The 24,622-nt window shown below is 41.3% G+C and overlaps 1 protein-coding gene across 4 annotated transcripts in view; it reads left to right on the top strand.

The window, feature by feature from the left end:
• Positions 1-24,622, top strand: part of PIP5K1B (phosphatidylinositol-4-phosphate 5-kinase type 1 beta) — a 291,346-nt gene that overhangs the window by 163,924 nt on the left and 102,800 nt on the right. For all 4 annotated transcript variants that reach the window (XM_079790914.1, XM_079790913.1, XM_079790916.1 and 1 more), the window contains exons 6-7: positions 8,864-9,016; positions 12,872-13,171. In XM_079790914.1, the coding sequence (XP_079647040.1) occupies positions 8,864-9,016; positions 12,872-13,171 (453 nt within the window). The remainder of the gene's footprint in view (positions 1-8,863; positions 9,017-12,871; positions 13,172-24,622) is intronic.

Here is a 24,622-nt window from a genome sequence, read left to right as displayed (position 1 = left end):
AATGTGTTTTCATTTGGTACAAGGGCGTGTTTTATTCTTAGATTTGTCTTTTCTCCCTGTCTTCCTTCTGGCGCACGGCAGCACCAATACAACAGCCTTTCTGTGAGGTAGTCTGATGTGGCCTCAGATATTTACTTTTTTCCTGTTCAAGGAGTCGGGGACTTCTTTCTGTTTCAAGAAGAAAATGGTGTATTGTGTCATTTGATCATTGTTAACACCTGGGGCTCTTCAAAATCAGTTTTCAAGAAGCTGAAGGAAGGATGCCATCAAATATTTATGGTTCATCTCATTCTGAATGATATGAATAGGACTTGAGCTAGATCCTGGAATAATGCTTTGCAACGGAAGTAGAGCCACATTTGTCACTTATAACAGAGTGTTTGAAATGCATCTTTTAATTTGGGTACAATGGAAATTATTAAATTCCAAGCAGATTCTCCTTTGTGCCAATGAAAACCCATGAATGACCCGCTTCTTTCGTTTGGCCTTAAGAAAATCATATGACTGCTGCCCGATGAAATAATACTGGTTCCTCAAGGCACATTAATAAGTCTTTATAGAGCAGGGAGAACTAAATAGAAAGTCCCTGGGCATCCTGCTTTCCTGAAATGTGTGTCCATGTGCTCTCTGCCTCATCACACCCCTTTAATTGAAATGCCAGGTACCCCTACCCAGCATTGTCAACCCTGCCATCCCAGCCACTCAAGTACACAAACTCATTTGACGTGTGTGTGTGTGTGTGGGGGGGGGGGGGGCGGTTAGAGAAGATTCTTTGTTTTCTAGCCAGTCTGTAATTACTGAGGGTCAATGTCATTCAAGGAACGTGTTTGTGGGAAACCACTGGGATCTTAATATCATATTATTGAAAATAAGATCAATCCCTCATCTTCTGCCACACCTTAGAAATTAATGTGTTTTCCTTCTGATATTCCTTGAGATTCTGCAGGCAAAGGGGTACCATACACTTGCATTTTATAACACAGATCCAGTCAGTTTGGGATGGCTGCCCCTCTGCCCTCTCCCGAGTAGGCCTCTCCTGTGGCCATTGACCCCCAAGGCTGGGAAGCCCATGCTGCTGCTCGTTCTGTCTCACAGCACAGCTTTCATTTCTGAACAAGTCCTCATGTAGCTGTCACAGTAATGAGCCTGTAAGTTGGAAAGGTTACTTTTATAATGAGGTTAAAGTGTTTACCAAGGTGCATAGGAGACTAAGCTGATGGCTTCTGGGAGCAAAAATCTTCTTTCATGTACCTGGCAGAAAGTAAACGAATCATTGCCTATTTTGAACACCTATTGTAACTAAAATACTTCACTAATAATTATCGAGTGATTCAAGACATTATAATTCATGATAGTCAGAGAACTTAGAATCCAATTGGAATCATTGGTTTATGTGGGAAACAATCATTCTACCAGGCAGTAAATAAAAACACAGAAGCAACACATTAAATGCTCCAGGATTTCAGAGGAGAGGGAGGGGGGTCTCTCTCTGTTGGGTTAATGATTAAGAGGGCTTCTTATGGGCGTGTGTGATTTTAAAATTACAAGGGATTTGAAGGGAAAGATGTTGGAAGGGGCCAGAGGGAGATGACTGTGATACCAAAGCTACAAATGCATTAAATGTTTAGAATAACTTTGAGTGGGCCAATATGGCAGGAGGGAAAGGTTTTGATCAGGAATATTAAAAAGACTAGAGGCCCAGTGCATGACATTTGTGCACTGGTGGTGGTGGTAGGGGGGTTTCCTCAGCCTGGCTTGCGCCCTCTTGCAGTCCAGGACCCCTTGGGGGATGTCTGGCTGCTGGCTTAGGAGCAGGCCTAAGCTGGAGTCAGACATCCCCCAAGGGGTCCTTAGCACTGCCATTGAGGCAGAAGAGGCTCCCACCACTGCCGCTGCGCTCGCCAGCCATGAGCCTGGCTTGTGGCTGAATGGTGCTCCCCCTGTGGGAGCACACTGACCATCAGGGGGCAGCTCCTGCATTGAGTGAATGCCCCCTGGTGGTCAGTGCGTGTCATAGCAACCAGTTGTTCCGCCGTTCGGTTGATTTGCATATTAGGGTTTTATTATATAGGATATGGCCAGATAATTCAAATAAATAGGTTTTCTTTTAATTATAGGAAATGAGTGAAATGTAGAAACTGACTACATATTTGACATTGTTGAACTATTGTTTTGGTGGGATGATGGTATTGTTCTGTTTTAAAGGAGGCGTCCTTATCTTTTAAGAAGTACCTTATGGATGATATGATTTGATGTCGGATTTACTTCAAAAGAATCTGAGGGAAGCAGGCAGGGGAGTGGTTGGGGGTGTAGAGAAAACAAAATTAGCCATCTATATACATAAAAGGCTAATATGCTAAGTGTCCCTCCGACCATCTGACTGGTCGCTATGACATGCACTGACCACCAGGGGGCAGATGCTCAATGCAGGAGCTGCCATGATGCGTACTGGCCACTTACAAAGAAACGGCACCGCAGACCTGGTGCCGACAAAGCAACACTCGGCTTCCCCCAACTGGGACACAGGCCCCACCACCAACCTGGAGCAATAGCCCACCAAATTGCAACCAATGTTGCTGAGACCCCAGGGTGCAAAATGCGCCCCACAGCCTAGCCCAGCCCGGAAACAGTCGCTGTGGGCACTGGGTAATGATGTCACATAGCAATGCCCAGCTTCCTCTCCCTAGACACGACTAGCCTCCTTGCAGTTTCTGCAGCCGAGGAACATGACTTGCTTTATAGCCAGGTCCAAACATTTTACACTTTAACCAAATGTCTGTGAAGCATTTTCCCATGCCTCATCTCATTTGATCCTCACAGAAGTCTTGGAATAGGTAGATAGGAGACGGAGACTCAGTAGAACCCTATTTTCTTTTCATTAGCCAGAAAATGGAGATTTAGAAAGTTTAGAAACTTGACCCGACTGAAAAGAATTAAGAAATGGTGGACCTTGAAAATGACTTCAGGTTTTCTTACTGCACAGAATATAGTCAAACAGTGCTGCAATTAAATATTTTACCCTTTGTTCTCCCTGCATGTCTACAATAATAGTCTGCTTTGCGTTGATATTTACTGTTGTGTTGCTGACAATGACCTGAAAGAGAAGTTGGGGTGCTTCACTGGGCTGGAAAAAGTTTAGCTACATCAGAAAGCAGATCTAATTAAGCAAGTTTATTCTATATATATAAAAGGCTAAGTTGACTCACGCATGCACGATACATATAAAGCTCTTGCTGGCGCCAGTCGCACGCATGTGTTTCGATCTGTCATTGTCGATCGTTAATTTGGTTGACACTTCTATTATAAAGGGCAAATAGCTATATTAAAATATTTCTTCTAATTAAATTCTTTCAATGTGCATGAATTCATGTGCCGGGCCACTAGTGAGTTGATAAATGTTGAAGCTAAAAGACGGACACATGGATGTTGATTACACAGTTCTCTCTACTTTTATATATGTTTGAAATTTGTCCATAATGAAAAGTTAGGGGAGACAAAGATAAGACCGGGCAGGAAGTATCCTTTTGTTTGATTTCATTTTCCACCAGCCTTATAACTATACACACAGTTCAATAACTGGGTCCATCTCAGGGACCTTCAAAAAACACAGCAGGGGCAGTGGCTCTCTAGTAATACATGGCCTGGCCCCCATTGGCCACAGCCACCCACCTGCCCTGCGCTGGGGACATCCACAGCCCAGTACTGAGGCAGCTCCCCCTATCGGTCTGGAGCTTCTAGACACTCACCTTCAAACCACTCAATCTGGGGCCCCCACCCAGGGACCTGGAATGTGGCAGTTGAGGAAATGGTCTTTTGTATGACACGGCATGCTTCAGAAAGTCAGGTATAAGCCTCAGAGACTTTCTAGCCCAACCCTTCATTTTAGATGAGGAATCTGAAGCTGGGGTCAGTGAAGGGAAATGCCAAGGTTACCCACGTTGGTGGGGACAGTGTCCATACCAGAACAAACAGCCGTCTCCCCATCCCTCTTCCCCCCTCCCCCAACAGTGTTCTTTTTCTTTTACCATCTGGCCTCATGCTTCCCAACCCACTAAGTCACAGGCCTCTCATTAATTGTGGTCTCAAGATAGGTATTCTCTAGCTCTTTAAACTGTGAACAGTGATTATCCAGTCTGAAGAATATAGCCAAAGAGCTCATACAGCCCTAACAAAACGTATTATGGAAAGTTAAGCCCAAATAAACACAGAAAAATGAAATAAGATGTACCACGAAAAACTGTGTGGAAAAAAGTAGGATATAGTGCAAATCTCTACCAAGGGCATCCTGCCATCTGTCAAATGGGCCATTTAAACCCAAATTTGTGAAGCTAGACTGACCTAAAGGTGGGGGAAGGAGGAGCTAACATTAGGTAGTGATTGGTAACTCTAGATAGGTTGGTTTGATATTGGAACCCCTTCATACGTATTTCTCCTTAGTTTTGTGCTGTTGCATCTAGATTTCAGCCTGAATTATTCTGTTTATGTTCTCGGTTCCATTAAAATGCTGTTCCATTGCAAGTGTCATGATGAAACATGCCTAATTTGGACTGTGAGACAGCACGGTGAAGGTGCTTCTGCGTGCCCCACTCAGCCATGCAAACGCTTTTTCTTCCTTATTTGTTCCTAAATAAACACCTCCCAAGGGAAGGCAAAGGGGCCCCAGAGCCTCCCCCTCCACCCCCCACCCCCGTCTCTGCTTGGGCAACAGCCTTCGGCTCACTTCCTTCTCCATCAAAACCCCAGGGTGATTTATACGATGTCTTTTCAGGTTCACGGATACCAATGAGAAAGAGAGCAGGGTGCTTATTTAACACAGTCAGGGGAAGAAATGGCCAGGGAACGGATCACACCACGCACGTTTACATTGTTAATTTACCTTGGCAGGGCCCAGCGGGGCGTTCTTTCCAGGGGTATAGGAGGGAGGCCCTGCAGGAAACAGAAGCCAGAGAGTGAATACATTGGAACAGCGGGCACAAATGGAAGTGCCTGGAAGGCACATAAAACCCAGGAGCGCACCGGGGGCTTGTTGATCGTGTGGCTAATTAAAATGTTCCCATCTCTCCTCCTTACTTGCTCTTAAAAGGCAACCTTTCAGGGAAGGTTGCTTAGAAGAGAACGTAACAGAATTGTGGGTGGAGAAACCATATAATCATTGAGGACAATGGTAATATTCCTGTTCAGTATCATGACGCTAGTTTGTTGCACACTAACGCTGTGCTTGTCGAGACCCCTGAAAAGTTATTAAAATGCGGCAGAACACTTTACTTTCCCCCTTCATATTAATTTATAAGCTACATAATAAAAGGGTATTATTGGACAATTAAGTAACCCATGAAATAATCTCCATATTATGTCACTGCTTATAGCAGAATTTGAGACTAATTGGGAGCAGATGTTCAGGTCTGACTCCAGTTTTCTCTAGACAGCTCTTCCTGAATCACCCCCTAATTTCTCTATTTGCAGCCTCTAATTTCCACACTCTGTGTTTTTGTACTTTCACAGCATTTGCTCCTATCCATGAGAAGGTTCTGAGCCAAGACTTCAAACCCCATGGAACAAGGAATCAGAATTTCTAAAGAGAGTCTGGGTTCTGCCTTCATTCTTTATGAGACCTTTATTTTCCAGGGTCTCAAATTCATGACTGTAGAAAAGGCCCAGCTTTTTTCTTGCTTCTCAGTGTATCTGTGGGCAGGCCTGCTGTCGTCGGAGTCGGGCTGAGGCCCCAGTACATCCTAAGGCACCGCGAGCCCTCCCTCACCTGCCTGTGTATTGCAGGTTGAGTGCCTCTCTCCACTGCATATGGTCATGTAATCAAAATGAGCACCAGCCATAGCTAAATGGCCAGCCGTTGCCAGGCATTTTGAAAGCACCCACTCTAAAAGCTTTCAGCTGCTTTCTCGTAGGCATTATCATCTTTGTTTTAGAGAGGAGATGCCTTAGACTCCAGGATGCTTCATTACCTACTCGAGGTTCCATAAGCAGCCACTGGCAGAGCCGTGTTTTACAAACATCCGTTGGTCCTGAGTCCCAGGCCCTGCCACTGATCACCCCGCCACACGGACACCGCTCACAGCAGGAGAGTGCCCTCTGCTTCCTCTCGGCTTTTATGGCATCCTGTGCGCAGACTGATGGCCATTGCTGTTTTCCTGCCTTGTCCTCAACTGTCCATAAGGGCAAGGCTATAGGGCTGCTCAGCACAAGAGCGTCAAGAAGCGAGGAAGGAGAAAGAGATAGGAGCTGGGAGTTGCCAGTGCCTTTTAGGAAGGCAGTAAGCACTTGTTTCTTTCTTTTCTTGGAGAATTTTGTTCCCCTTATCCGCGGTGCTGCCAAAGCAGGAGAATCTAAAAGGGAACACCTAGAGAACTGTTTTTTAGTCATTTTCTCCCAGTTTCTCCTCCCTCCTCGGCCGCCCCTCCTCTCTGACTTTCCTGTGATTTGGACTTACCTTCACAAGCCCAGATGGAAGCCTTGGAGGGGTGTTCAGCCGTGTGGTCAGAGGCCTCCATCAGAGGATATGGTTCTTTAAATCCCTGCTTTTGCCACTCCCCGGGGCTAGTCAGATCACACGCATATTCGCCTCCTTACCTTTGCTCTGCGCCCAGTGTTTCTCTGGTCAGTAATGAGGATTATTAGTTAAATGCTGAGCTCAATAACCAAAAATTGACCTCTCTGCTAGTTTTTGGCGCTTCTGGTGAGATTTACAGCCCTTGTTGCTGGTGGAGTCGAGTCATTTGTTTGACAAAAAGTCACTGAGTGTCCCCTATATGTTCATAGTTTCTGCATTCACCGTGCTCTAATGGGAGCTCGGAGGCTGTAAATAGGCCATTAAGGTGTTTCGTAGTAACTTGTGTGATGAGGACATCCAATGCCAGGAAGCAGTTGATCAAGACTCGCGGAACCAGGGAGTTTTCTGGAATGAGTGCTAGCGACACTGAAAGCCAAGTCACTGTAACGGCCTCCTCTCTGTGCTCCCTGCATCTTCTTTTCGCCCGCCTGCAGGGGGTCCTCACACAGCACACGGAGGAGTGCTCTGCTCCAGACCCGCCAGCGGCTCTCAGCTCCCCTAGGGAAGAGGCCATGGTCCTTACCGTGGCCTGTGGCACCTGTATGCTCTGGCCAGCCCGACCCTTCTGGCTTCATCCTTTTCAGCTCTCCTCCTTGCTGACCCTGCTCCAGCCACTGGCCTCCTTGCTATGCCTTGAACTCTCCAGGGCGCCACACTTTTGCAGTTGTCCTTCCCTCGGCCTGAAATGCCCCAGGTCTCCACAGGCCTCTGCTCAAATGCCGCCTTCCCAAGGAGGCTTTCCGTGACCACCCTACTTAAAATGTACTGCAACCCAGACCTCACTCATTGCTGGGACTCTCTGCCCCCCCTTTCATGCTTCATTTTTCTCAATAGCACTTACCACACACTGATGTATAATTTATTCACTTGTTAGTTCACTGTTTCCTCCTCCTAGGATATAAGCTTCATGAGTGCCTGGGAAATTACACGGGTTCAATAGACATTTTAAATGTTGAATGAGTTCATGATGGAGTGGTAGTCAACCAGGTGAAGGTGGTCTGGAGGTTGTTTCTGGTAGAGGGAAATGCAAAAGGCTAGTAGTTAAGAGGGTGCAGCACATTTGATAAAATGGGAAGCAGCTCTCTATGACTAGAGCTGGAATTTAAAGAGGGAAGTGAAGAGAGAAAGGATTGCAGGGCAGAGCTGGGCCTTTCATGGCCTTAAAACATCTGTTCTAAAAACTTGGGTGTTATCTTCTATGTAGACCGTGGAAACCACTGAAAGTGGTGAAGGCGTGGAAGGATATGTTCAGGTTTGTATTTTAGAAAGACCCTTGGTTTCCTGATGGAGAATGCACTGGAGGGCTGGAGCGTGGGTAGTTGAGACGAGGTGGAACTTTCCATAGTAATCAAGGCATGAAGTGATGAAACCATTGAACTGAAGGTATTGGCAAAAGAGATGCCATGAGGGGGTCGGTATAATCAATAGTCTGGATGTGGAAGGTGAAGAAATATGAGGCATTAAGGATAATGCCCAAGTGTTGGGGAACAAAGATGCTTCCATTCTCTATGATAGGCAGGGAGAAAGGAGAAGATGGAGGATGCGGCAGGAGGCAGGTGTAGAGTGACCATGCATGGATGTGCAGGGTGTGCGCCTTCAAGAACACCTGGCCACGGGGAGGGTCTGGAGCCTGGAATCCAGCCCTCCTACTCACCAACCTTGTAACTGGCCCAGTGCCACATCTGCCAGGAGAAAGAGGCACCTCTGTCTAATTCCCACAAAGGCGCCACATGAGCTAACCATATCCTGAGATGAATTGGATTTTGAACTCGTTGCATGTGGAGTGTTTGTGATATAACTACGTGAAAAAAAATCCATTAAAAAGTTAGGGGTACAGGTCTGGAGTCCTAGAGAGAGATCTGGGCTGGAGGTACAGATGTTAGAGACATTTCCTTGGTGAAGCCATGAGTAGAGAACATCCTTTGGGGGAATAAATCGTGAGAAGAGAACAGGTGTCAGTGTTCAAGTGACAAATGCACAGTGTGGATCCGACCTTTAGTTGTTATTTTATGGGTACTTGTTAGAAACAAAGCACCTTAGTCAACACTACTGTTTGAGCTATGTCATCGAATACGTGCGATGATTTATGATTCTATCATATCACACCAGGGGTAAGGAAGGGCATGTCTGTGTCCCATCAAAATATTATTAAGATGAATGGATCAATTAAAGTTTCTGAAATCTCACACAGGGCCTTCTGAGTGTACCTGGAGCCTCTTTTTAAAGCTCATGGAGAGTGCTGCCTGTTTCCAAATGGCCAGATATGTAATGCTGTGGTTTTCCTCCTTCCTCTTGCAGTATTCCCTCTGCAATGAACCGCTGATAGAGCTGTCCAACCCCGGGGCCAGTGGATCCTTGTTTTTTGTGACCAGTGATGATGAATTTATTATCAAAACAGTTCAGCATAAAGAGGCAGAGTTCCTTCAGAAGCTGCTGCCAGGCTATTACATGGTAAGTAGCTGCACAAAATTAAAGCTTCTGCTTGAGATTTAATTGCTCTCTTCAAAAGTGTATTTCTGTGTGTGTTTTCAGTGACTCTTTGGCATGTTTCTTTCTCTCTGGTGAACTTTATTTTGTATTTAGACTATACTATGACATTTGTTGACTAGATTTTGAAAAGCAAAATAGAACTGAGTAGTAGAGCATAGCTGTCGACTCGCCCTGCCCTGGGTTCAAATCCCAGCTCAGCCATTAACTGACTGTGTGACCATGAGGAAGCAAGGTAACCTCTGAGCCTTAATCTTTTCAATCTTTAAAAGCTGGGAAATACCTGTTTCATGTGGTGGGTGTGATAAAGAAAATATACAGGATGTAAGATAAAGGAAGCAATGCATTCATTACAAAGCTCCTTGCTCCCAGTACATACTAATAACATGAGTGGTTAATATTCATTGAGTGCTAAACTGTGTTAAGAACAGATACAAGTGCTTTTCTTGTACTAACACATTTAATCCTCACAGCAATCTTGGACCCTTCAGTCATTGCCATTCTGTAGATGAGTAACTGAGACAAAGATAAATGGAATAAGTTGCCAGGGGTTATTCAGGGAGTGAGCTGTAGAGGTGGGACTTGAAAACCGGTGGTAGGGTTCCAGAAGGCTGTGTCTTTAACCCCTGCACTATGTCCCAGCATGTATTCCAGAATAACCACTATAATTCAGAATTTCATAGGGTAAGTATAATGACGTGAAAATCACCTTTCATGTAATGTTTTAGAGACAAACAACCAGTAACCTAGTCTAGGTGATTTTACTAGACATTTAGCCTAAATTTTTCAAAAATAAACACTTTTCCAAGTAACCTTTTCATCTTCATCCCCCTCTTGTATTGATACCTTCATGACAGTTATTAATGATCTGTGGTTGGAATGGCTACAGGAAGCAGTTTAGATTTCAAGCCCCCAGTCCTGCTGCTCACTTGCTAAGAGAGATGATAACTGCCGTCTTTGTTTCAAAACAGAATTGATGAGATGCCACACAGCTCATTTAGGTGTAAAAGATGATTTAATTCTGAAGTCTGCTAGAGACTACATTAAATGCTGTACGTCTGCCACACATGTAAATAGAGTGATCAGACATCTAAATACAAATCTTAAATGACAGAGTGCACAGATTTTAAAAGGTCTTGATCCTGAAAGAACAGCTTTTATTTTTGAGCAAATTCTCTTCTTTCTGTTAGAGAATATAAAAAATACAGAAAAGGAAAAAAGAATGTAACCATCCATAATTCCTTTCCCAGAGATACGTATTACTAATATTTGGTATAAGTTGGTATATGTTGTTTGGGCTATATTGTACTCATACACACATTTTAAAGTAATATAAAATTGGAATCAAACTAACATCACACTCTTGGCTAACCTCTAAGTGAGCAAATCTTAAACGTCTGTAGTTCTAAGCTTCTATAGTTCTAGATAGACTTGTCTCTTACATGGGTATTAAATTGAAATTAATGAACATTCAGTAAATTTAAAATTTAGCTGAACAAGTGGTTTTACCCAAGTCATGTAAGCTAGTGTAACAAACAATATAATTCATCCCACTAACAAGAAAAGCATGGGAACATCATGAAGTTTTCCAAACAGACATTGAAGAGAAACTAAGGCACTCGAAATTCAACATCTTTTCTTAATTAAAATCCTATAAATGGGCAGGGAAGCCTTTTAATGTAATAACTAAGTGAATACTCACATATTATACCTTTATCAGTCTCTAAGAAGTCACATATCTCATTGAGAAGAACAGTGCCCTTTCACTGGATGTGACAGAAAAGGAAAAGGATGTCCTTCATCAGTGGTCCTTTCTGATACATTTGCTAGAATTCTTAGCAATAAATGTTTGGTACGGAAATATAAGAAAAGTGTAAACTCTGTTCTTTACAAATTGTAAAATTGAAAATCAGCAAAATTTCAAGAAAATAAACTGGTAGTTTCTGGGTAGTAAGAATACACCAGATATAAGACAAATTTACAAAATCCATGTATTCTATTATGTACATCACATAGACTTGGAGAATATAAGGGGGGAAAGATTACATTCATAATGAGGATAATATAAGGAACATTATTAGAAAAATAAAGATAAGTAAATGAAGACATACTATAATTCTGATTGGGAAAGCAAGTTAAAGTTATTATAACATATGACCAATAATTCCTGCAAAATTTTATAATAAGGATTCTAAAATACTTAAGATTATGAAAAGAAATGTAAAAGACTAATATGATGGAAAGTTAAAAATATTTAAGGACATAAAAGTGATGTGAAATATAAAGACATATGCATCATTTCTGAACTCAGTATTATAAAGATTTCAATTACCCCCAAATAAACATATAATCCATTGTAATTCCAATATAATTTTTTCCTAGAACTTGACAAAGCTGATTCATTTGCAAGTGAAAACAAGTATTATTTTAAGAGCACCTAAAAAATTAAACAGTGGAAGGGAAGAGTTGTAAGAATGGACAAAACATTTTGGAGAAAAGAATGGTGGGCCTGCCCTAAATATATCAAAAATCTATAAAGCCATACTAAAATTATAGATGTGGTAGACAAGTAGATCAGTGGATTCAAATAAAGTGTCCAGAAATGTGTTTTGATAATTTACCGTATGATATAGGAGGGACTTAAACTCAATTGGGAAAGGATAGACTCTTTAATAAATGGCTAAGCATTGAAGAAAAAAATTAAATTCCTGTTTTAGATCTTTCACACACATACAAATTTCATATGGTGTAAAAACATAATGTAATGACCAAAACTATTAAAGTTCTGGAAGAGAAGGCGTTTATAACCTTGGGATATAAAATGCTTCGTTAAATAAGAAGCCAAAAAAGCCCAAGAAATGAGTTCAGAAATGTTACTACATTAAAAAAACAAAACATCTGTATAATGAAAAAAATAGCACAAATTAAGATAAGCACATAGAATATTTCTGGAATGATACAACGAAAGTGGGAATATTCGTTTCCTCAAAAGTTGGGAATTAGGGGAAGGTTCAGGCACAGTAGAGACTTTTCATTATACATTTGCCTTTCCTTTCTCACCTACTTTTCAAGTAGAACAAAAACAGGCATGTATTCTTTCTTTTTATATTTTAAAAAGACTGGGACAAAATATTTACTCCCTAGAGAATAGGAAAATGGTGAATATCTAGACTATATTAAGGACTCCAACAAGGACAAAAACCTATAGATAAATGAGCAAGGGGATGGATGTTAGCAGAAAATTGTCTTTGAGGTACCTAAAAATAAATCAGAAATATTACATTTCTCTAGTCAGTGGTGTTCAAATTATTTTTTAAAGTTTTCATTTTTCACCAATCATGTTTACAAAGATTTTTAAAGTTTGATACTCAGCACTGATAAGAGTGATGAAAAATGTGTAATCTTACAAAGTGTGCCTGTGAATCGGACGGCCATTTCGGAAGACAGTTTTTCCGGAGCTATTAAAATTTAAAATGTTCATCCCTTATTCCCAAGCAATTAATTTTGTCTTTGGCTACCGTAGAGAATAGTCACACACGGCACTAATCAATTCTTTGCCCATTTTTCACTTGGAGCTAACTTGGGACTTTGTCCATTTTTAATTCAGCTACTTTTAGTGTCTTGAGTTTAGAATGATAAAGTTGCTATTGAAATAAGCCAATTGAAGGAACTAGATTAGGGACAGCAAACTTTTAGCAATGGCCATTAGTAAAGATAACCATGTTCTATTTTTTAAAATAGGTGGAAACACATCTTTAGTGGAGCTTATTTGGTAAAAATAGGATATTTTAATCATTTTTTTTCTTTTTCTTTATTTAGAATTTAAACCAGAATCCAAGGACTCTTTTGCCAAAATTTTATGGACTGTATTGCATGCAATCAGGGGGCATTAACATCAGAATCGTGGTGATGAACAATGTTTTGCCGCGCTCCATGAGAATGCACTTTACATACGACTTGAAAGGCTCGACCTACAAGCGAAGAGCATCCCGAAAAGAAAGAGAAAAGTCCAACCCCACCTTTAAGGACTTAGATTTCCTACAAGACATGCACGAAGGGTTGTATTTTGATACAGAAACATACAATGCGCTCATGAAAACTCTTCAGAGAGACTGTCGGGTAAGGAAACGCTTTGGATTTCCTTTGAAAAGTTACCTGTGGTGATGTAAGAAATTGTAAGAAATGTGCCAAGCGGATACGTGGAATCCCATTGGTCCCAATCCTGGTGCTGACTCATGCTTCCCTGGCATCAGAGGAATGTGTGGATGATGAGGGAATTGTCTAGAGCATCTGTTGATGTTACTAATAAGCTAAGTCAGCTTTTTTTTTATATATAAAATGAAAAAAAGATTTGTTTTTCTTTTCATCCTCCACTGTGGGGACGGTAGCTAAACCAGAGGCTGAAGAAATTTAGGTTTAAAGCCGTGATTAGACCATGTAGAAATCTTGGAAGAAGTAAGATTCCAACAGGCAAGAGAAGCTTAGAGAAAAGGTGTGTGGTGGGATTGATAAGTGGGTTCCTGGAAATCCAGTGTGGATGCGGACCATGTGGTGAGCCCATTTGCTGAATGTGTTTTATGTGATCTGAATAAGAGGCGATCAGGAATGAGGCTTAACAGAGTAAACACCATTTTACCCAAACTTAGCCAGGGTGATTGTCCAAAGGAAGGAGGAATTCATAGTCTGAAGTCCCCAGCCTTCAATACTTAAAGAAAAAAAGTGTCAGGCCAAAACCCAGGGAAGATTTTGTTGACATGGTGAATTTAGGGAAAGTTAAGTACAAGTCCTTTTGAAGACAAAGGATGAAATTGCAATTCTGAGGGGTTCTGAAGGATGATGATCATTTCATGAACACATTCTTGGGAATATCATTTCCTGGCTCAGATGAACCTAGGAGAGTCACCGTAGTGAAGATGGCCAGAAGGCATGTTGGTTTGGGTCTGACCAGGGCTTTCGGGAAGAGCAGGTGGGAAGAGCAGGGCCTGGTCGCTGGGAAAAGGATGCCTTCCAGGCTGTGGCTTTCTGGGCCCTGTGTGGGCCTGGGCAGATGACCCGCAGTGTTGCCAGGGAGGGAGGACCCCTCTCTGCCAGACTCGAGCTCGCCTGAGGCTCAGGAAGGCATTCTAACCACCCCATGTGGTATGTAAGGTGGGGAATTCTCCCTGAGAAAACAGTCCTACCATGTCTGACTTTTTTCTGTCTACACGTTCAACATGTCTGATAACGCACGAAGGTATGTCTATGGAATTGTTTCATTGATAGAGATATTATTCCCTAGCTTCTATTTTTTAACTACCATCTAGTGAATGCTCGGAATGCGTCGGGCTAGTCGAAGATGTTTTTAATGCACCATTTTATTTCATTCTCTCAGTAACCATTGGAAATCAGTACTATTCATACTCCCATTTAATCCATGAACAGTGAGGTTCTCAAAGAAGTTAAGAAACCTGCCCAGCAACTTAGCAAGTCAGTGGCAGAGCCCACAGCTATTTGGGTACAAAGCATGTGCTGTTAACAATTGATATGTAAAAAGATTCACTGTAAAGATTTTTTTAAAATTATCCTTTCAGAAGTAAGGGGGGAAAACAGTGGGAACCAAGGGGGGAAAATGTCCAGCTGGGCTATTCAGATATCTGGATGAATATGAATGATTTAAGTTTTTCCTTAAAAAAGAAAAAAAAAACATACATTTTAATAGAAACCTTTTCCTGTGCTTTTTCTGCCCTTACAGGATGTGGGTGAAAAGTGACTCTCAATTCCCCAGAGTTTAGTATAAGCCTCTCCAGTTTTAGATTTGCTTTCTATTAGTGCCTGTGTGAGAGCGCTCGCGCAAGCAAGCTTCTTGCCTGTTTAATATGGAAACCTTTTCCTGCTGTCTTAAAACCACAGGCTTCTATGCCAGAAAAAGGAAAGGTCAAATGTAAAAGAGCCATGGCACAGGATTTGTCTGTTTATTTACCGTTCCTGAGGCCAAGACTGATAGAACAGGATCAACATGACTTTTCATCAGGAGTGAGACCCTGGAGATTTGCCGTTTTTTTTTGTGGAATATTTGTTGCTCTAAGGAACATAAAGGCCAGTGTAGCGGTATCATAAGGCTCACTCTTCTCACTCATTGCACTTGATCTTGTAGAAGAACCATGGACCTTCCTTAAATGGCACACAATGTTTATCTTTAGAATGGCTTTTCTGGGGTGTATGGGAGCGTGTAAGTGCGGCAGTGTGTGTGTGTATGTGGTGGGGGGAGGGTAGGAACCTGAGTCCCTTCCATGATCTGCCTTGACTATGACCAAGGCCTCTGTGATCTCAAGTTAGCAGTTGGTTCTCTGAGCAGAACTGCCTCAAGAAAGGCACGTATCTGGAATGGTAGGTCTTAGTATGTAATAGTCATGGACCTCTTTGCAAAACTGATTAAAGGTGTGAACTGTCTCCCCAGAAAAATGCCCATCCACACAACAGTTCAGAAAATCCTTGGAGCTCAATGTTTCCCTACATACATACATACATACATACATACATACAGAGAGGGGGGAGGATATATACATACATACAGAGAGAGGGGGGAGAAAAAGAGGGGAAAAGAGGGAGGGAGGAAGGGACGGGGGGAGAGAGAGAGACCGACCGAGACCCATCCCAGAGCCAGATAGCAGTCATCCCTCTCTCTTCACGTCATCCTCTGAAGGGCCAACTCCTGGTATGGGATCTGTGGTTGGCATTGCCTAGAGGATCTCTTGTCCTCACATCTCTCTCGCTTTGCAGAACTGAGCTTTAGTGCTGGCCGAGGTGCTGTGGTGATCAGGGAGGCTGGAAGGTCTCCCCAGGGCCCATGCCAGCACCCAATAGTGGGGAATCGATGCTGTAAATATTCTCTAAGTGAGGTGGTCCTGCTGAGCCTCTAGAAACAAATCAATCAAGGAACTGTATTATGGTGTCAGCAGCCCAGCAGAGAAAGGAGCCCTAGACCATATTAGGACACATCCTTTCACTCACGTCTCAGACCTACCAGGTGCCACCGTGAGGTGAATGCCTCTATTTTTTATAAACTGACATACAGTATATTAAGTACAATTATTATACTCTAAGGTATTGTGAGGATCAGAGTAGGGGAGGTCATAACTTGGTTTTGGAGGATGAGAAGCGTTCTCCAGGTAGGCAAAGCCGAAGAAGTTTATTTCTAGGAAGATAAAACAATGTAAGTGAGGCATGAAATAGCACGATGCATTCTATGAATTGGGGTCGTCTGGTGCTGCAGTGGTTAACAGTGAGGGAGAGCATGTGAGGTAGGAGAGAAATGCAGTCAGGAGCCAGATAATGTCAAAAGCCCCTTTCTGATGGTGCCAGGGTCCTCGTAAGCTTAGAAGTGGCAAATCCACACATCCCAGACCTTTGGACCCCAGCTTTTCTGTTCTTCCCAGACAGATACGATGAGCCTCCTAACCCTTTGACAAATGCCATCTTCCCCCACCCACCCTTCGTCCCTTTCCCTGGCTTCCCCAGTTCAGCCTTCGGCCCTTGTCCATCTGTGACCAACTCCTCCACGTAGTATACTGGCCACTCGGAACTCTTTTGGCCCAGGGTGAGAGTCATGACAGCAGAGAGTACTGCCAGGACATCACAGGTCACTTGCTATAAAAACAGGAAGTAGGATTTATTCAAGTCATTCCCTATGGTCGCCATGTAACAAAGTAGCTGAGAGGTGCATCCTGTTTGAAAACTGCTCTTCCTATGTAGCCTGTCATCTTCCCCCAAGCCTGCTTTTCTTCCTCTCTTCCCTGGCCCAGGGAGCGTGGTCATTATGCAGCCAGCTGCCCAGATCAGTACCTTGAAGTTAACCCTTCCTCCCTCCCTCCTTCTCCCTCCCTCCCTCCCTTCCTCCCTTCCTTCCTCCCTCCCTCCCTCATTCCTTCTTCTTTCCTCCCTCCCTCCCTCCCTCCCTCCCTCCCTCCCTCCCTCCCTTCTTTCTTTCCTTCCTTCCGTCCCTTCTCTTATTCTTTCTCCAGACTCAGCAAATCACCATGTCCTATCCAGTCTGCCTCCTAAATAACTCTTGGATCTTCCCCTTCTCTTTACATGTACAGCCTTTATTAAGACCCTGATAATTCATCTCCTGAGTTTTGCAGTAGCCTCTTGACTAGTTTTCAGTATCATTGCCTCCCAACATGTCCCCAGTGCTGCTGCCAAAAAGATCCTCTGATCAGATCACCAGCTCCTTAAGGTCCTCTGGCTGAGATTCCCCACTGCCTTTGGGCCAAAGCCCATGCTTCCTAACTTGGAACATTAAGATGCACCCTGCCATCTCCAGATGCTCCTTTAGCTTCCTTTGTCAGCCTTCTCTTCCCACTCTGGGAGCACTTCCTATTCTCTAGCCATTCTGATCTGCTAGACACATTCTGCACAAGTTTTGGTCTTCTCGTGGCATGCCTCATCTGCTGGACCATTTGCCAAAGCTCATTCCTTTACCTCTCTGCACTGTAGGACTTGTTATTGTAGACATGCAATGTATATTACAAGATTGTGATTTTTAAAAACTCTTTTATTTGGAAATGTATGTATTACTTTTAGAAAAACAACTAGAAACTATTTTCATAGGCATTTTAATTTTCTATAATTATTTCTTCTCTGACGTAACTTATTTATGAAAATCTCAAGAGTCTCATTTAATTGATTTGATAAATTGTTAGTTACATCCTGAAATATTTATTGACAATTCTGGGGAAATAACGTTGACAAAGAATATTAGCAAGAACTTGCATTTATAATCCAAATCTTTCTTATTCCTTCAAGTGGGAGTCTATCAGGCACAGTCTTGATAATTAATGACCTAAATGACTTATTTTACATTTATTATCATTTTTTACCTAAATGACTTATTTTACATTTATTATCATTTTTGTTGAGCAGTAAAGTTATTAATTTTTAAATAGTGTTGAACCAGTTTTTTCACACAAATGTCTGTCACCATAAATATTAATAGGTTCTCAGTATTTAATGAAACCAATCTTAAAAATAATGAGACTTTCTGATGTGCAAACTGGGATCTTTCTAAGTATGGCAAGCTCTAATTTGTAATTCAGATTCTTCTCAGCTATGGGCATGTTTGTATGGGTTGCAATGTGGGTTATTTTCTGTAATACTTAATTTAGCATTATGGCTAGGGCTTATCCCTCAGCTATAATTTTGTTTAGCATTAATTTTTTTTTGCATTTAGTTTAGACACACACTTCTCTCTCTCTCTGTCCTTTTTTTTAATATTGGTTGCTTTCTCAGTGATCGTTAAAGAGGAAAAAGTGCTTCAGACCTAAAAGACATCTCTCTTACTATGACAGTGCTTACATTTAAGCTCTTGCCTTTATCAGTAAGAAATTGGATGTTTTTAGTCTTCAGCTAAACATGAGAAGGGGAGAGATGTATCATTGACTTTACATGTAGGGACAATGGGGAGGTATAGAGAACATCTGTAATATTCTCAACAATAAAGATAAATTTTAAAAAGGCATAGATACATTCACTGATTTTCAAATATGTTCTAGAAACACTATAATCCCATAATCTGATTCTACTTGTTTTATGAATTTTGCTATCTATAATAGTAGTTATTTTGATGTCGTTGCAATAGGAACATAAGGCAATATTAAAGTTATGAGCAAATAAGTAAAACCAACTCATAGAAGCAAAGATAGTTTGAGCTGGAAAAAATCATAAATCAGAATTTCTTGGGAAACTGTGGATCCATGCCTTCCCTGCTCTAGTCTGAGAGAAAATGATTTTGGACATAGATGTCCAGGCCTAACCAAGCCAGATTTCCTTGTGAGAATAGAAATGAAAACATTGTCATGTATGCGAGGACTTTAAAATTTTTTCTACATGTAAATTATCGTTTATAAAAAAATTATTTTTAAATAATTGTAGATTCACATGCAGTTGGAGGAAAAAATACAGAGAGCTCTCATATGTCCTTCACCTAGTTGCCCCATGGATAACATCTTGTATGACCTTAGGGCACTATTACAACCAGGAAATTGGCATTGGTACAATCCACATAATTTTTTCAGATTTCACCCGCTTCACATGCACTCGTTTGTGTGTGTGTGATGGGGGGTATGTATGTATATAGTTTTAATTTTATACATATGTAGATTTATGTAACTACCATAGTCAACTGAGACAGTTCCTTCACCAAAATCTATCATGCTACCCTTTTATGTATAGCCACAGCTCTCTCCAATCCTTTCTATAACTACCATTCTATTTTCCATCTCATAATCTTGTCATTTCAAGAATGCCATATAACTGGAATCATGTGTAACCTCTGAGATTGGATCTCAGCACACTACCCTTGAGATCCACCAACTTATTGTGTGTACCAATAGATTGCCCTTTTTTATTGCTGAGTGATGTTTCATGGTATGGGTATACCACAGTTCAATCGTTAACTCCCTGAAGAACATGTGGGTGTTCTCTAGTTTTTTTACTGTTACAAATAAAACTGCTGGGAACATTCGCATACAGGTTTTTGCATAAGCGTATGTGTTCATTTCGTTGGTATAAATGCTGAATGCAATTGCTGTGTCATATGGTAAGCACATGTTTGGGTTTGTAAGAAACTGTCATACTCTTTTCCAGAGTGGCTGTAGCATCTGACATTCCCACCAGCTATGTATGAATGATCTAGGTTCTTTTCATCCTCACCAGCATTTGCTGCTGTTACTACAATTTTTATTTTAGCCATTCTAATAGGGCTATATTGAAGTCTCTTGTTTAAAAATTACTTGAGTATATACTCTAGCAAAGCCAAAGGTAAACCCAGTAAAAGAAGCAGTTTGGGGATATAGGAAGAGTGGTGACAATGGAACAGAAAAACACTTAAGTCAAATGGCTGATCATATGTTTATGGGATTTAATGCAATTGCTAGGGATTCCTAAGGAGGAGAGGCCTAAGGTATTGGACTTCACCGTGTGTTTCTAATGATAAGAATTTTTATGAGACTTTAAAGGCTCATAGCACTTCATCTAACCCTATTTTATGGCCATTGATATTTCTACATTATATTGTAATTACTTGGGTGTATGTTTATTGTTTGCCTATTAAAATCTGTTCTCTGGGAGACTAGGAACTGTGGGACTTTATTTTCCTACCCTTCATATCATTTAATAGGATAGCAGTTTGTCTCGGTGTTAGTCTTTTGGTGAAGCACGAGAGATAACAATAGCAAACATTTTTTTAATGTGAATCTTACCTAATTGACAAGCATAAGAGCAGACTTTGGTAATACCCTACTCATGGTTTGTTTTGAAGTAGAACCAGAGTAAATCATCGTATCAGTGTTGTGAATTTGTGGATAATCAGTTGAAGTAAATTCATATTGCTCATTTGGCGAGTGTCTGTTAATGGCCAGTAAATTAGTCAATTGCAACTGTGTTGACCTCTTCATCTACTCAGTTACTTATTTAGGTGGTGACTGGTGTCCCCATTTAAGGCTGTCTGTACAACACGGCCGCTCATCAGTCCTGGCAAGGGGCTGATGTTTGTCCAGGCTTTTTGCCAGCTGCTGCAGTTCAGCTCTCACACGGGAGGTGATGCAAAGGGGCCTCGGCTGGCATTAACAGAAGGGACACGATGATGAGGACCAGTGACTTTCAGAGTAGCTACAAAAATCAAAATACTCGTCTATGTGATGTTCAAGTCATCTTGCTACTCAGTAAGAGATACCTCAATTTGAGCCCAACTAGTAATTCTCAATATTTCAAAATGAGCTGTTCCCGTTTTTGGTGGAGGGAGGGTTCCTTCTTAGATATAACTTATAGATACCAAGATAGCTTAGCATTTAAAATACATCATAAACTACATGTGCAAAAATACAGTACTTAATACACGATTTCATGTAAGAACACATTTCCAAGGCTCAGTTCATCCATAGGGCAATGAGTTAACGAAATCTTGCAACCTACTTCAGGGAAGGCAGGAGAGAGGAACATGGTGCCAAGTAACTGAGGAACACAAAGTAAAGTTAGTGATCCAAACATTTAATTTTAAATGTTTAATGAAAAACATAATCAAGCACATTGACACTTGCCAACTGTTACCAACATGTGTGCACATGAAATCCTATCAACCTGAAAGCAAAACTTCTTTCTGAGGAATGTGATGGTTACAGTGCAGTTTATTGTTTTTAAATCTTGTTTTTTTCTATCTCGTGGCGAGGGAGACCAGGGGCTAGAGGTGTGCCGTTGAATGCTGTGGGAGTGGCTCTTGAGAAAACTCATTAACTACAGAAACTGGAGGGTTATCAAGCCACTAGTTGTTTTTTAAACCCTCACTTCAAACCATATGGAGCATTACAACAAATCCAACGAAAGAATGGAAATGGGAGACTGAAAATATCTTCTTCAACCCTAAGAAGCAAACTTTCTTTTTTCTTCCTAAAAGAAATAGTACCTAGAGATTAGAGAACTCAGTGTATTTCCTGAGGTAGTGTGTCTAGCTAGCGTTCATTTTAAATAACTTATGATGTGGAAATAGAAATGTTAGCTAAAGTCTTTCAGCTTATGAAATAGAAGTGATGCTATAGCTAGTATATCAGAGTTTCCTGCCTTAGAGTTATAAGAAACTATGTCTTTCATTTTGGAGATGACCCTAAGTCTGGAGGTCAGGTCAATGTAGGTCAAATGGGGGGACTCACAAAGTATCTGAGGGGAGGTGGCAAAGGTAAGGAAATGTCCCCATGGGTCATATCCTCTTCCCTATTGGGAATCCTGGGAAAGCAGAGATGAGAGCGATAGCAGGAAGGTGAAGTGGCCGTTGGGGTGTGATGGCAGCAACCTGGCTTTGAAGATGTGTCTGGAAAGCTTCTTAGGTTGGCCAGTGTGGATCCAGTGGCCAGTGTCAGTCAGTCACTCAGATGACCATGTGGAATAGAGCAGGGTTATAAATACTCCAGCCAAAGGGGACAGGGTGGCAAAAGCTGGCAACTTATAAAATAGAGAGGAGGCTCCACAGATTAGGAGAAACTTCTGGAATCTGGTGAGGGACTGAGTTATAGGACTTTAGGAGTACGTGAGAGTTTCTGGGGTCTGGGAAAATGTTACAAAGTTTAGAAAATGATTCAGAAATGTGTCTTGTGGTATGTTACTCGGTTTGTTGTGCACCTTTTCAATGCAATCTTATCTTTAATTTAGGCAACTGGAGACACTTTTAAAGGGGAAAATGGGTTTGGTTTTTATAGGGCTTTATTTTATTCATTCAACATCCAGTGCACATTTACTGAGTATCCATGGTGTTGTAGGAAAGGCACCTGCTCGACTTCCTTGTGAAAGGCAAGGTAATTCCTTGGCCACACACTGGTTCTAGTTCTTTCCAAAAAGATCAGCACATACTGGCTTTTGAAAGGCTTTGACTCATGTGTATGACTCTTCATCCCGGTCAGTACCACTCAACAATTGTATATACCCCCTGCCTCTGCAAGGGAATGTCCCTTTGGTGTTACCAATGTTCTTCCTTCTAAGACATTTCTAAGTTTGGCATTTTGATCCAGCAAGTATAACTCTTCTCACCTTTGCCCTTAGAAATTTTGCACTTCTATACAGTGAGATGGAAAATCTCCATGAGAGAATTTGTGCCTCCCTATAAGAGTGAAATGACAATCTGTTATTAATGAATTTCCACATTAAATTTTGACTTTTCATTAGAAAAAAACACATCTGTGTACTTTTCTATATGTATACTTCAGAAAAAAACATATTTTTAAAAGATACATAGTCCACTGGATATATCAGTCCTCCATAGCTATCAGGGATGTTTGTTTATCCTCATCCAGCTTCAATGTGAGCCTGGCTGGAGTCCGCATCTCATTAACTTCATTTCTCCAGGAAGAACTCATTTGTAAGCCTCGCCCACATGCAGCCAGCCCCAGCTGTTCCAAAGACAAACTCTTCTAGATTCCAATTCAACATTTTCTTCCTTTTCACCAGTACTTGGAAATCTGAGTTCACAATGGACTTTCTTTGGGGGTGGGGGTTCGCCATCCTGTGATACTGCCCTTTCAGAAAGAGCTACCCAACTTTTTTCTAGATTATTAGCAATTTGAGGGGGGAAATGTCAGCCACCTAATTTTCAAAGAACAGAGAAATCAGTGATTCCAGGTTGCATATTTACCTCCTCTGCCCTCAGATATGCAGAGAAAATAATCTTGCTCACTAAAATCTACTTCCCCAAACTTAAACGTACTAGTCATAATATTTCAGTATTTTCTGATGTAATCAGTTACCTCTTACTGTATAGTGTCCTTATTCAAAGTTGAACTCCCTCTCAGGGCTTGTGTAAATTATCCCTGTTTTATTGCTCCATATTTTTAGGAAAACACCATTGGAAATGTAGGATCTCGATCACATGTTGATAACACCAGAGACAAGAACACTACCCCTCCACTTACGATACTTTATTTCCACCTAAAACCATCACCCTCGTGCTGTGTGGGATGTGGCATTGAGCCAACCTCTTATACTTTCTTTAATTTTGACCAAATATATGTTACTATTTTAAAAGTAAATTATAATACCTCAAGACCCCAAAGAATTCATTTCTAGTGATACCTTGCACAACCCAGGTTTTCCATCACTGCTTAAAACTTCCACTACAGATAGATACTTGCTGTTCTTCTTAAATTGTAAGTTGTTCAACAACAGTGGTGACTTTCCCTGACCTAAGATTTGTCCTGCCCTGGGGAACCTTTAATGACCTCAGAGCATGGATTGGCTGGACTTCTCTGGCTTCAAAACACCACAGGAATCTTATTTGACAAATCCTGCCTTAACTGCCTACTGAATTAATTCTGTCATTCAGCAAATAGTTTTCAATTCTTCCTGTGCATAAGGCTCTATTCTAAGTCCATGGCAGGTACAAAAAATGAATAGGATATGGTCCTTGCCTTTAAGAAGCTTAGAGTTTAAAGTCTAAGTTCAAACCATCAAAGTTTTATTTATCATGGACAGATTCTCCCACTCTCTTCTTTTTCTTTGTCCATTAGGGCAAAGTGGAGAGGGGAGGAGGGATATTTACCCAGAGAGGCAGTTCTTCTGAGGGGGTGGACTGTAAAAGACAGTGATGAGGATTCAGGAATTTCATCTCATACGTTGAAAGGAGATGTGGAAACTTGAACTAAGTGTGGCCTCTGAGTCTCACTGGGCAGCTGGCCAGCCCATATACTCTCAGCTATTAAGCCACAAATCATTCATGATGAAGCCAACTAGAAGATATATCATGTAATGGGAAAATCTTGGCAATTTTAATATAAAATATTACTTTTAAATGTGTTTACAAAATAATTTATTAAGACAACTTTAGAAACAAAGTGTCTATAGAGAAAAATCCAAAACTCATCTAATATAGAAGCTGATTATATATATATATATATATATATATATATATATATATATATATATACATACACACACATATATAATCTTTTGAAATCATAGATGGCTATTTCTAATACCTATAAGGTATACCTCTATTACTTCAAGCTTTTTAAATGAGCAAAACAATTGTTGGTACAGATCAATCCAGCACAGCCC

This window comes from Cnephaeus nilssonii (genome assembly GCF_951640355.1).
Source record: "Cnephaeus nilssonii genome assembly, chromosome: 14".
Classification (NCBI taxonomy): domain Eukaryota; kingdom Metazoa; phylum Chordata; class Mammalia; order Chiroptera; family Vespertilionidae; genus Cnephaeus; species Cnephaeus nilssonii.
The sequence above is the reverse complement of the archived record's forward strand: the minus strand, read 5'-3'. Positions and strand labels throughout refer to the sequence as shown.